Consider the following 15,942-nt stretch of genomic DNA (forward strand, 5'->3'; position numbering starts at 1 on the left):
TTGAAATGATAATTAGATCAGACAATCAAACACAGGAGGGCCATACGGCTATATGCACAACCACTACATATGTAAGTGAAAGTAATTCGTAAAAATAGAATTCACCTGTACAAAAAGCATATATGGATATCTTGGACATTACAATCTAATAAATAACTTAAATGTCACCACTGTGTAATGTAGTGTTCAATTTCAAGCCAAAGTATTTTACATCCATAGTGCTATTATGGATGTAGTTCCAGAGGTTTGAGTCAATGCCAATGAAGGAATGATATATATCAGGATCAGGTGTATAGCATGGGGGGAAATTTGCAGGCTACAGAATCATAAAATCATATAGCATGGAAACAGACCCTTCAGTCCAACCAATCCACGCCGACCATATTCCCAAACTAAAATCATCCTACCTGCCTGCATTTAGCCCATTTCCCTCCAAACCTTTCCTATTCATGAACTTATCCAAATGTCTTTTAAATGTTGTAACCCATATCCACCACTTTCTCCAGCAGTTCATTCCACACACAAACCACTCTCTGCAAAAAAGTTGCCCCTCATGGTATTTTAAATCTTTCTCCTCTCACCTTAAAAATATATGCCTAGTTTTAAACTCCGTCTCCCTAGAGAAAAGACCCTTGTCATTCATCTTATCTTTGCCCTTGACGATTTTGTAAACCTCAATAAGATCACCCCTCAACCTCTTATGCACCTCCCAGTCACGAACCATTTCAACTCCCCCTCCCATTCTTTAGATGACATGTCCATCATGGGCCTCCTGCAGTGCCACAATAATGCCACCCGAAGGTTGCAGGAACAGCAACTCATATTCTGCTTGGGAACCCTGCAGCCCAATGGTATCAATGTGGACTTCACCAGCTTCAAAATCTCCCCTCCCCCCACTGCATCCCAAAACCAGCCCAGCCTGTCTCTGCCTCCCTAACCTGTTCTTCCTCTCACCCATCCCTTCCTCCCACCCCAAGCCGCACCTCCATTTCCTACCTACTAACCTCATCCCACCTCCTTGACCTGTCCGTCTTCCCTGGACTGACCTATCCCCTCCCTACCTCCCCACCTATACTCTACTCTCCACCTATCTTCTTTTCTCTCCATCTTCAGTCTGCCTCCCCCTCTCTCCCTATTTATTCCAGAACCCTCCCCCCATCCCCCTCTCTGATGAAGGGTCTAGACCCGAAATGTCAGCTTTTGTGCTCCTGAGATGCTGCTTGGCCTGCTGTGTTCATCCAGCTTCACACTTTATTATCTTGGATTCTCCAGCATCTGCAGTTCCCATTATCCCAGCCTATCCAATCTGCTTTTATATCTCAAACCCTCCATTACTGTCCTTGTCCTTCCAGTTGCTTAAGCTTGTGGGTTTGGAATGTATTGTCAAAGGAGCTTTCCCTGAGTTGCTGCCTTTCTACGTAGTAGATGGTATACAATTCTGCCACTATGTGGTGATGGAGGGAGTGAATGTGAATCGTAAGCATACTTCTACTTATTGCTGTTTGACATATTCAGAACCATGATTCACATGATGAAATACTTAGCAGACTAACATTACTTTGTCATTTTTTAATCAAATATTCATATAATTACTGCACTATGTTTTGATATATATGTTTCATTTTATCACTGTACAAGGGTACATTTCATTATAACATAGCCTGAGGGGGTCTGTTCACTGATAAGAAATTTGTCAACTGTTCTCTCTAGTTACTGCACAGCCGATACAAATATGTCAGACAAATTGGGAAATGGTAGATAAGTCTGACAAATCTAATTAGGAAGAGATTATTACAACAATTCCATATTTGTTATCAATATATTTCTGTTGGGACTTTATTTCCGTTGGGATCCGAGGCTTACTCTTCAAATGTGAGCAACAGAAATCCAAATGCATCATATCATCCTGAAGCAACTCTTAAATTTAACCACAATCTGAACCTTCAGGCAACTGTTGCGATTAGTATCCCTTGGTCACTAGCCAGTTTTGAATTACTGGAGACATTTACTAACTGCAAGTCATATCAGCCATTTATTACAAAAAAATTGACTGATGTATTTTCCTTAAATCTCTCATCCAAATGTTTCCAAGGCAAATATTCCTGGCTCCTGTTCTTACATTCCTAGGCCTCAGCCTTTAACTTCTAACAACAACAGAATCTTTTCTACTATCTTCAGTAATAACTTGTAGAATCCTGTACATACCGTGATGCTGGGGTTTATTTCCTCTCCACTCACAGACATAGCGCCATTTGGCGCACTTATTTTTAAACAGAAAGGGGTCTGGAATTAAGATGCAAGTCACGCTTAGAAAAAGGAAAGATTAACAAGAGAACAGAAAATCACCATGTGCAGCAAATCTGCATCAGCTGACCACCATACATGCACAACTGGCCTCCAATTCTCAAAGCACCATTATTTTCAGGTCCATGTAAATTCTTTCATCTCTCCCTCCACAAAGGGGGGCAATGTGAGGTGCAGTCACCACATAATAAACCCTCTGCCCCATATGTCCATGTGAAATGATATTTATTACTGACAAGCATAGGGGTTGCTCTGAGGAGACTTACTCATATTGCCATAACTCACGTAAATCAGTAGTACTTATGCTTAGAAAGACCGTCAAAGACAGCAACCACAAGTAAAAGGGCCATTTATTGCTTGGACCATTTCCTTAAGTCGTTTAAAAAAAAGCTCAGGTTCCCAGTCAACATGTTATTTAAATGAAGTGCTAAACAAGACCCAAACAAGACTTTTCTAATGTCTCAATAAAATGACAGTATTCCCTACAGTACTAACAGAAGTCATCCAGCCCATCAAGTCTGCACCACCCTCCAAGCAACAATGCACCCAGACCTGAATCCCGCAGATAGTGTGCATATTCCTGCATGCTCCAGGGCAATTTACCATGGCCTGGGAGAGGAAACCCACTGAGGGAGTGCCCAATAGAAACCCATGCAGACATGGAAAGAATGTGCAGAGTCCGCACAGACAGTCACCCAAACAGCAGTGCTAACCCATAAGGCACCATGCTGCCCTGGGTTTGAACAAAGTTTCCAATGGATGCAGTTTAAAAACCAGAATGATAGAAGGATGATCATCAAATTCAGTAGAAACCTTACAAGGCATTCTGACTTAGTAAATGCTTAATGTCTCAATTCTCTATGCAAACACACTGGAGACTAATATATCAATGCCCTTGTGCTACAAACTGCCTACAGTAAAAATGAGGAATGATTTTACAATGCACACGTGCTTCAATTTTCAAGACTTCACATTGACATAAAGAAAAGCAAAATATTCAATATGTGTAAATTCTATTCATCAGGAATGCAGTGACCAAACCTGGGACTGAAGATCCGTTTAAAGTTTTGGCTACCTGATGAGTCACATTTATATACAGAACTTCAAAATACTTCACATATAATGGACCATATAGGTATGCAAATACAACATCCATTTTGTGTAATTCAAAAATCCCGCAAATATCAGCATGAATAATAATCAGTTAATCAGGATCTTGTAGAAGTTTTAAGGAGGTATGCTTGCCAGGTTCTGTGCAATTTGAACCTCAGTATATGGTAGGACAATGACATTCCCAGTTTGGGCAGCAACCTAGGAAGCACAACACTTCAATTGCACTTGCTTCACATTTTCTAAGACAGCAATGCAGCTGAGTACTACTGCTCACGTCTGTCAATTTATGAGCAATACTGACAATAGTTCTTCCAGGCTTGGAAAACAGCAGCAGCCTAGGCACATGAAGAATCAAAGCTAATGAAAACTGAACATTGCCTACAGGAATAAGCTTCACTGTGGCTGTGGGCGCTTTAGTTAATTAATTTCATCAGGCTGGAATTGAGCAGCGTGAGGTCCCAGTTCACAATTTTGAAACTACAAAAGTTTCACTGAATTTCTGCACACTTTGCTTCTGTACATTTCAGTAATGAAAGGGAAGAGTGCAAAACTACTGAGATCTTAGGGGCCTAATAACTCGATGTTTGAACGCATCCAGTTAGAATTTTGTTCCATATACAACAATTAGACAGCCCTCATCAAGTCTCAAATAACGTGTCATTTGATTGTAACCATAATAAACAATGCGTCTCATCCTTCTCTGATCCAACTACAGACTCTGGTATGGTAGACCACATCATTTTCCAGCAATGTATGCCCTCTACCATCCAGGTGGATGGCACTATCCTCCTTTTGCTTGAGGGTCACCATGCCTCAGCGGAGGGGAGAGGTTGAGAAAGAGGGACCTTCATGATAACCTCACCTCTTACAGGAATTGAACCCGGGCTATTAGTGTCACTTGTTCAGTAGTAACAACAGCTAAGTTCATGACACTTAGAATATCAAAGCTATTGAAACTAAAACAGAATAACAGGTGTGACTGGGACTATGAATTTCAAGGTGTATATTATTGCTGCAAATTAATTGGTGTCTTTCAGTGAAGTAATTTATCATGTTAAGCTTATTTTCCATCACTGGCAATATACAACTTGCTGCATGTCTTCATATACCTAATTCTAGTTCCACATTATCATTGACGTTGATCTGTCTCAAATTCATAGTCTGATTCATCCACATCTGCCTTAATTTAATCAGTCTTCCCTTAATTTGCCCCCTTGTCACCACATATTGTCTCAATTTTATTTATTATAAAAATCATTTGAGTTATATGAATAGTGCAAACACCAACAGGTCAACATCAGGTCTCTGAAAAGTCAACTGGGTACTGTTTCAACTTCCCTCATTTATTCTCACTCTTTTCTTTTGAATATTACAAAATGTCTTATTCACTACAAGTTTACAGATGCACCTCACATACTTGTGAAACTCCTTAAAATACTAAACAGAGTCTCTCTCATAGCAATGTTGATCCAAAAAGAGCCTTGATGTCTGTGCTATTGCTAGGTTTCTCACAGGTGTAATCCAATTACATTTTTTCTTCTGTAACCTTTAAAGTGTTTCTATTAAGAAACAACTTGCATTCATATCTTGTCTTCTATGCCCTCAAAACTTTCCAAAGCTCTTCACAGCCAGAGAGGTGTTTTTGAAATCTTGTCACTATAGTAATGTTGGGAAATGCAGTGTTATGATTTCTGTAGAGACATCAAAATTTTGAATTTCTGCATGGTAAGCTGAAAGAATAATGCAAGATTCCATGTTTTAAACTTTTAATGTAAACAATAGTTAAAAAACAATATTGGCTAAACACTATTTCCTTTTTGCACGCAAATTAAACTGTAGAAAGTGTATTCCTATTTGTACACTATCCCCAATCACACTTTCTACAGAACTACACTCCTCTTACAAACAGTTCTCAATTACACCTAGCTTCCAAAGGGTTTCTGTAACCCTGTTTTACCAAGTAGTAACTAAGTGACTGTCTCCAGATACTTCTGTCAGTTTTAGGAGGGATTTTTTTTCAAGTCACTGTGAAACATACCTCTTTATCCAGTATGTGCCTATATTCCACAAAGTCATTTATCAACTGGGCTGGGCCCATCAGTTCAGTTTTGGCCTTTATCCAATCCACTGAAAACATGAGTGAGTAGAGTTCCTGTGAAAAACATTTATAAAATTCAGTATGCTTATTCGTGATAAAATAGAAAGGTAAAATAGAATCCAAACTCTAGAGACCAAAAGCATCATTAGTTCCCAAGAAGATAACCTTTTAAGCACAAGTTGCAAGTGAAAATATTTAGATTGACCAAAAAGAGCATGGAACTAGAATTTAAACTGCTGGTTGTATTTAAAACTGCTCAACCAAAATGCAAGCGTTTAATCGATGCTGGGAAGTTAAACAGAGTACCTTGCATATAATATTCCACCCTTTGTGAGGTACAACCGGAGTTTATTGACAGTTTGACAATCTCAAAATATCACAGACTTTTGTCAAAACATAGCATAGCCCACAGCATGCTAACTGTCAGTAGAAGGAATAAGTTAGATGACTATTTTTGTGACCGAATGAAATTTGGGGAAGGGTACAAAAGGCCAATACCGCAATCAAATATTTAGATTATAGTATATACAATTAAAGATCATGTAAAATTGCCCTAACAAAATGCATGATTTTAATATTCTAGTTAATTAGATTGACTTGTGAGTACATGTCCGTCAAATAAGGTTTTTCAGCTTGTTCTATTTCAATAACTATCAGCATGATATTTTAATTGATTAATTTATAATTACTACGGTGCATTATGAAAAAACTAGAAGGGCTTGTTTGCATTTATTACATTTTAATAGTTATAGGGAAAATTGAAATATTCACATAAAAACAAGTATGGATTTAACCTGTCTAGTGAAAAAATATTACTGAGGTCCTAACACTAAATTTATTAATCTATAAAATGAGAACATTTTAATATACCAGCTTATTTGAAATACCAACTCAATTTCTAACCCAAAATTTTCATGCGAAATTTATCTTTTGATGTGATGTTCATTACCATCTCTGTTAGAAGTGTACAGATAGATTTTTCCATTAGGAAACTGAACTTAAAATGTCAATCATACAAAGAATTTCACTGTATTAAAGATGCTCGCGGAGGTTAAATTAGGTACCCTCTTTTTTTTCAAAAAAAAACATTTTATCCTTTTCCTAGGTCCTCATTGTTGGGTTGCTAGGAATTGGCAAGAATCACTTAATAAAACTTTATCATCTGATTGCGCCTCTACAGGAAGACATAGTCACTGACCATAACAATTGGAAGATTTCGATTCCAGCTATCAATAAGTACCTTCACGGCAAAGAACAACACTTCAGTACCTACAACCTTTATTTCAATTACAGATCCATACCAAAATATGCACCAATGTGATCAAGGTCACATATTGTAGAATTTGTTGCTAATAAATACAGTTATACATAAATCTCAGATGTAACCGAACAGCATTCCGACTTCCTGTTTTAATAAAATGGCTGCCATCTTGTAAATGGACAAAGACAAAGCAAATTAGCTGAAAACTTCTCTTTCATAAGAACCTAAGAACTAGGAGCAGGTGTAGGTAATTCAGCCCCTCGAAACTGCTCTGCCATTTAATGCAATCATGGCTGATTCATTACAACTTTTCTGCCCACTCCCTGTAATACTTAGACAGATTTTTAAAAAGCTGTCTATCTCCTCCTTATATACATTCAGTATCCCAGCGTTGACCATACTTGGGGTAGTGAATTCCACACATTCACGACTCTTTAACAGAAGTAATTCCTTCTCACCTGAATTTTAGATCTGCCATCCTGTAGCCTAAAACTATGACCTCTTGTTCTAGATTGCCCCATAACAGAAAACATCTACTCTACATTTACTTTGTCAATCCCTATTAGCATCTTACATATCTCATTTAGATCTCCTCTCATCTGTGTTATATGACTCTAGATTCTAGCAACGATTAGCAAAAGCCGCTTAATCTCTCTTCATAAATCAAGCCTTACATCTCTGGAATTAACCTAGAGAACCTTCTCTGAACTGCTTCCAATGCAATTACATCCTTTCTCAAATAAGGAAACCAAAACTATACGCACTATTCCAGGAAGGCTAGGAAAGCCTTACTGCGGCTGTGCATTAATACTTCCCTAGCTGGTGAGACCACATCTGAAGAATTGAGAGTAGTTTTGGTCCCCTTATTTAAGCAAAGATACTTGTTTCACCGGACACAGTTCAGAGAAAGTTCACTGGGTTGATCCCAGCTATGGAGGAATTGTCTTATGAGCAAAGATTAAACAGGTTGGGATTCTACTCATTGGAATTTAGAAGAATGAAAGGTGATCCCATTGAAACATATCGGATTCTTAAAGGGCTTCACAGAATGAATTCTGAGAGGACGTTTCCACTCATGGGGCAGTCTAGGGCCAGAAGGCATAGCTTCAGAATAAAGGGGCCCCAATTTAAGAAAAAAGTGAGAAGGAATTTCTTGTCTCAGAGGGTTGAGAAACTTTGGAACTCCTTGCTACATGGATCACTAGTTCATAGTACTTGTGTATATTTAAGGCTGAGGTAAGTAGATTCTTGATCAGTATGGGGATCAAAGTTTACAGGCAAAACACGGGAAAATGGATGTGAGAAACACTGAATCATCCATGATCCTACTGAACGGTGTAGCAGGCTCAAGAGGCTGAATTTTGTTTGATACAGCTCCTGTGAAATGTCTTGGGATATGTAACTGTGTAAAGAGTTCTGCAAAACTGCAAATTGTTGTTTGGAAGTAATATATAGAATACCTCTGAAGAAACAGCAGATGGTACAAGTACAGAAAAAAGGAATGGGATACAAAGTAATAACCATTGGTATTTTAAATTACATAAGCCATTTTACAGTAAGAATATCAATTCAATTCAGAGACAGACCTCCATTATAAATGGAGCAAGTGGTCATTGATAACTTCCTCTACCAACCATTTCTAATCATGGTGGACTGTATAACTATTTTCTAAGGACTATATATTGTTACTTTTGCAAGTCTCAAAATGGAACAAAAGTCGATTCTGATTTTTGTTTTAAAACAGATTTTAAATCAAGGTAATGTAACATCTGCACTAACCTTGTCCATATTCGCTTCAGCCATATGGTTTGGTAGAAAACTATACCAATACATACAATCCTCATCAGGTGGTGTTGGAAACTGTCCTTTATATGTCTTCTGATATTGCTGAACCATTTTTGCATGCAAGTCCTGAGAGAAAGCGAATATGAACTGAAACTAACACGAACAATTTCAAAATATTGTAATGAATTGCAATAATGTCTGCAAATATATCAGCATCACAGCCACCTATTTTTCAGGGGTCTCTGCTTAAATTTACAAATAGATGTTCTTCAGCTGTGGGCCATAATTGCAATTGCAAATGTACCACACATGCTCCATCTTTTGCTTTCAGATAGTGAACAATTTAACCACAGTACTTAACAGGTTCCAGATTTTTTTTTTCCAATTTCATGCATCCAGATGGAGCAGGGACTGGGGAATGTAAAACCAATTCCTCAGCACCACCCTTGCTCACTTACAATCATCTCCAGGACCCACAGTACCAATCAATGGCCTGCAAAGCGAGACAATGTGAGACTGAAACCAGTAATGCTCTGGACTCCAAGTTAGCTCCAGTGGGAGGCAGAACTTGTCCACCACTTTTGCACCCATATCAGCCAGACATCATAGTTCATCCCCATTGTGTCCCTAGCTGGTCAAAAAGGAAATTCACAACACCAGGTAAAATTGCATACATAATATTCAAAGCAGGTTTATTATCTCCTGTGATTCTGATATTACTGAACATTTATTTACTAGAAGATATCCAAGTTTCAAAATTATGCTTCCACCAAGAAGCCAAAAATATAAAATGAAACTGCAAGAACATGATGAAGGGGAAAGATTATATGAAAACAAAACAAATGTACCGGAAGCTGATTGCGATACTGTTCAGTCAGGAAGTCCAACTGTAAATCATGCAGGTAATAATGAAACGATTTCCCATTGCGGTCACAGAACAATAAAGATTTGTTGACAAATACTTGTAAGATGTCTTCCACTTCTTCTGTTTCTAATGCCCAAAGAATACTCAGAACCTGTTCCGACATAAACATTCACAGATGTAGTGCATGTGGAATTACCACAGAAACATCAAAAATCTGTATTTTACATTGTCTTCAGTGCAGTAAAACATTGCAAACCATGGATACTCAAGAAAATGTTAGGGCAATTGGCCAAAAGAATATCTCAGGACAGACAGAAGTGGAGAACTTTAGGAAGGGAATTCCAGAGCATGGGGCCTTGGCATTTGAATGCAGCTGCTATTAGTGTAGCCATCAAGATCAGGAAAGTTAAACACCTAGAATTGGAAGAAAGCAGATGCCTCTGAATGCTGGAATAGAATGGAGAAGTACAGAGAGATCAGGAATTTGAAAAAAAAGTTTTAAAAATCAAGAAGTTGCTTAACTGGGAGTTAATGTAGGTTGGTGAGCACAGAAGTCATGGGTGAATGGGATTTGTTACATTATTGGCTTCATATTTAGCAATTTTGTGGGTTTGAATTTGAAGGATTGGGGATATCTGCTTCAATGAGAGGACATGGTCAAGGCCCAAGGTTATCCAAAGTGCTAAAGAGTTGATCAACCCATTAGCAATGGCAAAGCTGATTCAGGTTCAAAGAATGCTCACTTTCAATATTGATGAATAGATCTGTATGCTTTCTTTTAAATTCATTCACAAGAGATAAGGTTCACTGGCTCGGACTGCGCTGCTGCCCATCTCCTGTTTCCCTTGAGAAGGTGGTGATGAGCTACTTTCAGTAGGTACACCCATTGTGTTGTTAGGGAGGCATTCAAGGATTTTTGATCTAGCACTGATGAAAGAAAGGTGACGTATCACCAGCTCACGATACTCACCATGTATCTGCTGCTCTTAGCCTTCTAGATGCTATTTCTTCTTGATTTGGAAGCTGCTGTGAGAGGAGCCTTGGTGAATTTCTGCAGTGCATTTTATAAATGATACACACTGTTGCCACTGCAAATTAGTGGTGGATTGGGTGAACATTTGTGGATGTGGTACTAAATAATCAGGCTGCTTTGATGCTCTCAAGCTTTTTGTAAGTTGGAGCTGCACCCGCACCCATCCAACCACACTCCTGGCTTATGCTTTATAGATGATGTATAGACTTTGGGAAATCCAGTGGTGATTTACTTGTTGTAGAATTCAGGGTCTCTGACCTTCATTTGCAGTGAGAGTAATTGTATGATTAGTTCAGTTCACTTTTTGGTATTTTTTAATATCAAAATATAACTTATTCATTGACTTTTTGGTAAATAACAATCCCCAGGTTGGTGATAGTTGGGGGGGGAGGTGGAATTCATCAACGGTAATGCCATTGCATGTCAAGGGGTGAGGGGTCACGGAGGTGGTTATTGCCTGGCACTTGTATGGCATGAATGTTATTTGTCACTTGTCAGTCTAAAACTTCATACTGTCCACATCTTGCAGTCTTTGAATGTAAGGGCTTATTAATTTGCTGAACATTGTTCACTGACTGTTGCACATCAGCCCCTTCTGGCGACTGAATGGAGGAATGGTCACTGACGAAGCAACTCAATACGGTTGGACCTAGAACATTATCCTGCAATGATGTCCTCGAACTGAAATGACTGACCTCCAACAAAGCACAACCATCATGTATGCTAGGTATGACTCCAACCAATCGATTTACCATTGGCTCTTCCTTTGCTGTTGCTCCTTAACACCAGGCTCAGTCATCTGATAGTAGGAACTGATCAAGCTGGAGAATCTGAGATAACAAGGTGTACAGCTGGGTGAACACAGACCAAGCTGCATCAGAGGAGCAGGAAGACTGCCGTTTCAGATCTAAACCCTTCTTCAGAAATGGGGGAGGGGAAGGGTACTCACTTCATCTACTGGGTTTCAATTCTTCTATCCACGTTCGAGCTCAAAGCTGTTGCATTCGCTACAAGTTATTATTAAGGAAGACACTGCAAAGTCTAGCGGGGTGAATATGCCATTGTCCTTTCTAGTGCCCAAGTCTGCCAAGCAGTCCTATCCTGTTGCATTTCTTTGAGACTTTTTAGCAGTTTGATACAACAGGAAAAATGGGGAAGTCCTGTTACATCTGTACAATGGCAACTGCAGTACTGTGTGCTGTTTCTGTTGCTGAATTTAAGGATTTACTGACATTGGAGGGAGTTCAAAAGACACTGAAATGATTCCTGGGATGAAGGGGCTGACTTATTAAGCACAGCTAAACAGATTAGTCCTTTGTTCATTAGAGTCTAGAAGAACAAGAGGTGATCTTATTGAAATTCACAAGGTTTGAGGAGGTTTGGCAGGGGAGATGTTTTGAAGATGTTTTCATGAGTGGGGAAGTATCAAACTAGCGGACCTAGTTCAAGAATTAGGGAATGATTATTTACACTGGAGATGCAAAGGAATTTCTTCTGCCAGGGGCTAGTGATGTGTCTGGTTTTCTCTACATCAGACAGTTGTGGAAGCTAGATCACTGAAAGTACTTAAAGAGGAGGTAGATACATGTTCTAAATATTGAGGCGTCAAGAACAATGAGAGACTGGCACTAAAGAACTGAAGCCTGGGACAGAACAGCCACAGTCTTAGAGTGTTGGGCAGGCATGAGGGGCTGAACGGCCTACTTATGTTTTTTTTGTGACCTTTTATAAAGCTGTCAGGAACACTGAATCACCAAGGCCTTCAAATTTTCTCTAAGCCCTTAATGACAGTGGAGTTTGTGCTTGAATGTAATTGAATTATATTGAGAATCACTGGCAGTCTTAGCTGGTCCTTGAGACTAACAACTACAACGATGTATGGCAGTTAACAAAGAAAGTTCAGCAAGATTAAGTTTAAGGTTGATTAAAAGAAAGAAATTAACCAGTTTCTTTCATGGTTTAAGGACCATAGTGAAAGGTACATTTTACTCAGTTTGAATGATTACTAGATAGTTATTTGACTTATTATTTAGAAGAATTTATTGATTCAAAGTTGATATCTTGAATTGATAATAACAAATATTCAAACCATCTTTCAGGAGGAAGACAAACACAAAAATGTTACTACAGGCAAGATTAACATAGCTTTTTGCTCAATTAAGCTTGCAGAAATAAATAAAGAATATTTAAAGTTGTATTTACAGTCAAAATAGATTTTATTCTCTAATAACAAACTTAAATTGGCCCCAGTCTTCAGATGCCTTAGCAAGTGGAAGAATTGTTTGCTATACTGTCATTATGTGAAACATTTTTACTGGATGAAAGCAGAGGGAGAAACCTTATTTAGAAAGACAATAGTAAACTATTTTGTGTTATTTAATGCTGATTTATTAAGCATGGGCTCATTACTTAGCTTTGCCAAGAGGATCGTAAAGCTGTTCTTTCATTAGAGAGAGAGAGATAGAGAGAGGGTGAGAGAGATGACTGGAGGTGGACAGATTTAACCCAAGGGCCACCAAGCCACAGGCGAGGGCAGAGGTTGACAATGTGAGAATTTCATTGTGATCTCAGCTGGTGTGGGAATTGAACCTACGCTGTTGGTGTCACTGTGCATCACAAACTAGCTGTCCAGTCAACTGAACTAACCAACTGTCCATGTTTACTGTATCTATGGTAATAGTTAACCAAGAGCTGTTCTGTCAAATATGCTGGAAAAACACTCAACCATTTCAGCAGCATCTGCAGACAGTCAAACAGAATTAACGTTTCAGATAAATGACTCTACAACTAAACAGTTCTGACTAAGCTTCACTGATCTGAAGTCTTAACTCTCCAGTTCTTCACAGATGGTACCAGATCTGTTGAATTTCCAGAATTTTCTGGAATTTATTTCAAATTTCCAGCATTTCAGAGATGTTTCCCTATCATAGGTGACACAAATCACTTATTTGAAGTATTGCCTGCATGTGGGAAAGGATGATGGCATTTTAAAAATGGAAAATAACAATCAGGTTAAATGGAAATTCAACTCCGTTTACTTTTCATTTGAATAATTTACTGATGTTTTTTAAAAAAACATTTTCCTTTGATGCATCTGCAATTCACTACTCATCTGCAATTCATTAGTTTCCAAAGAACTGTCAAAACCATTGATGTAATCAAAGTCCCACTGCTCATTAAAACAAAATTTCAAAATTATTTGGCATAGAAAAGTGATATATTTCTATAAATATTAATAGGTGCTATTCTACAGATATTTCTGCTCATCCAACAATGTACTGAATGAATTTTCAACTCACAGCTGCCTGCTCAATAGTCTAATTTTGCCATCTGCAAATGCGCATCACAGGAAGGTCGATAGTTTTGTCTTAATTTCAAATATCGCTAACAAACAAGCACCCTAATAGGTATAAGTAAATTCTAGTGTGCTGTAATCGGCCATCTTTCTTTTTTTCTCCCTTTACAGGATGTTGGCAAAACTGGCATTTATGGCCCATCCTAAATTGCTTCTGATAAGGATGTGAGCCATCCTCATGAACTGCTGGTGGTGTATGTACTAGAATCATAGAAACAGAGAATCCCTACCGTCTGGAAACAGGCCCTTCGGCCCAACAAGTCTACACCAAGCCTCGGAACATCCCACTCAGACTCATCCCCCTATAACCCACTGAATCTACATATCCCTGAACACTTTGGGCAAACCACCTTGCCTGCAGATCTTTGGGCTGTGGGATGAAACTGAAACACCCAAAGGGAACCCACACAGACACGGGGAGAGTGTGTAAATTCCACACAGACAGTTGCCTGAGGGTGGAATCGAACCCAGGTCCCTGGCACTGTGAGGCAGCAATGCTAACCACTGAGCCACAGTGCCACCCCTCTCTCAGTGCAGTTAGGTAGATAATTACAGGGCTTTAATCCACCGATGATAAAGAACTAGTGATGCACTACCAATAACAGGATGTTGCAAGACTTGGATGGAGGTTTGAACAAGGTTCCCATACACCTGCTCTCCTGTTCCTTCTGGGAGGCAGAGGTCACAGGTTCGTAAGTGTTGCAGATGGTATACACTGCTGCCACTGTCCACTGGTCGGATGAGGAATATATGTTTAAGGTAGTGCAAGTGACGTAGGTTGCTCTGTCCCGGATGAACTTCAAGTATTGTTGGAGGTACATGCACTAAGTCAAATGGGAACAATCCTATTATTGATGCATGTCTTATAGATGGTAGAAAGTTTTGGGGAGTCAGGTGGTCAGTGACTCGCAGCCCAAAGTTCCAAACTCTGTCCTGCCTTTGCCACCGCAATATTTGTGTAGTTGGTCCAATTATGTTTTTGGTTAATGGCAATCTGCAGGATGTTGATTATGCCAGATTTGATGCCGTTATTGCCACTGCATTTCAAGGGGAGGTGATAGTTTCCCAACCCTGCACAGTAGGATCGATGAGCTTGGATGCAGAGGAGGGGGAGATCACAACATAAAATGAGGCTAGTGACCATGGCGGACACCATCGCCTGTGTTGCATGGTGGGCTCATGGTCCGGGGGAGATACAGACTATATAGCTCTCTTCTACCTCCTTTGCAAAATCCACAAGCAGGACGGCCCGGGTAGACCCCATTGTTCCTGCCTGCTCATGTCCCGCGTCTCCCATTACTTCCTGTCTCCATTCGGTTTTTCTCACCCCTTGTCCACTCCCTTCCCACTTACACTAGAATCACAGAATCCCTACAGTGTGGAAACAGGCCCTTCGCTCCACCAAGTCCACATTGACCCTTGCAACATCCCACACAGAACAATCCCCCCATAACCCACCTACTCTACAGACCCCTGAACACTACGGTCAATTTAGCATGGCCAATCCATGCAACCTGTACATCTTTGGACTGTGGGAGGAAACCCATGCAGACATGGGAAGGATGTGCTAACTCCACACAGACAGTCGTCTAAAGGTGGAATTGAACCCGGGTCCCTGGTGCTGTGAGGCAGCAGTGCTAACCACTGAGACACTGTGCCGCCCACTCTCTAACGTTTTATTTCAGTTTCAGAATTTCCAGTTTATGAGCTCCAGCTGCCTCCTCTTTACCACGCTCAATCAAGTATTCCCTAGCACCGCAGCTTATTGGGCCCTCAGTCGGGTCTAACCTATCTCCCGCACATCCGCCCTCACCTCAACCTCTTCCCTCCAACAACAGCAGTAGGGTCTCTCTTGTCCTCACCTACCATCCCACTAGCATCCACATCCAGAAGTTCATCAGATGCCATTTCTGCCACCTCCAGTGGAATGCCATCACCAGACACATATTTCCCTCCCTGCCCTTGTCCACTTTCTGCAAGGACCATTCCCTCTGGGACACCCTGGCCCACTCTTCCTTCACTCCCAACACCCCCACAGCCCCATGGCACCTTTCCCTACAACCATACAGAAGATGTAACAGATGCACATTTATCTCGTCCCTGTCCAGTATCCAAGGCCCCAAACATA

At 39.9% G+C, this 15,942-nt stretch overlaps 1 protein-coding gene across 5 annotated transcripts in view; it reads right to left on the reverse strand.

Moving 5' to 3' along the window:
• Positions 1-15,942, reverse strand: part of apaf1 (apoptotic peptidase activating factor 1) — a 169,052-nt gene that overhangs the window by 110,653 nt on the left and 42,457 nt on the right. For all 5 annotated transcript variants that reach the window (XM_048553914.2, XM_048553915.2, XM_048553913.2 and 2 more), the window contains exons 9-11: positions 9,410-9,577; positions 8,556-8,687; positions 5,456-5,569 (exon numbers count right to left, since the gene is read on the reverse strand). In XM_048553914.2, the coding sequence (XP_048409871.1) occupies positions 5,456-5,569; positions 8,556-8,687; positions 9,410-9,577 (414 nt within the window). The remainder of the gene's footprint in view (positions 1-5,455; positions 5,570-8,555; positions 8,688-9,409; positions 9,578-15,942) is intronic.

Source organism: Stegostoma tigrinum, chromosome 25, assembly GCF_030684315.1.
Source record: "Stegostoma tigrinum isolate sSteTig4 chromosome 25, sSteTig4.hap1, whole genome shotgun sequence".
Classification (NCBI taxonomy): domain Eukaryota; kingdom Metazoa; phylum Chordata; class Chondrichthyes; order Orectolobiformes; family Stegostomatidae; genus Stegostoma; species Stegostoma tigrinum.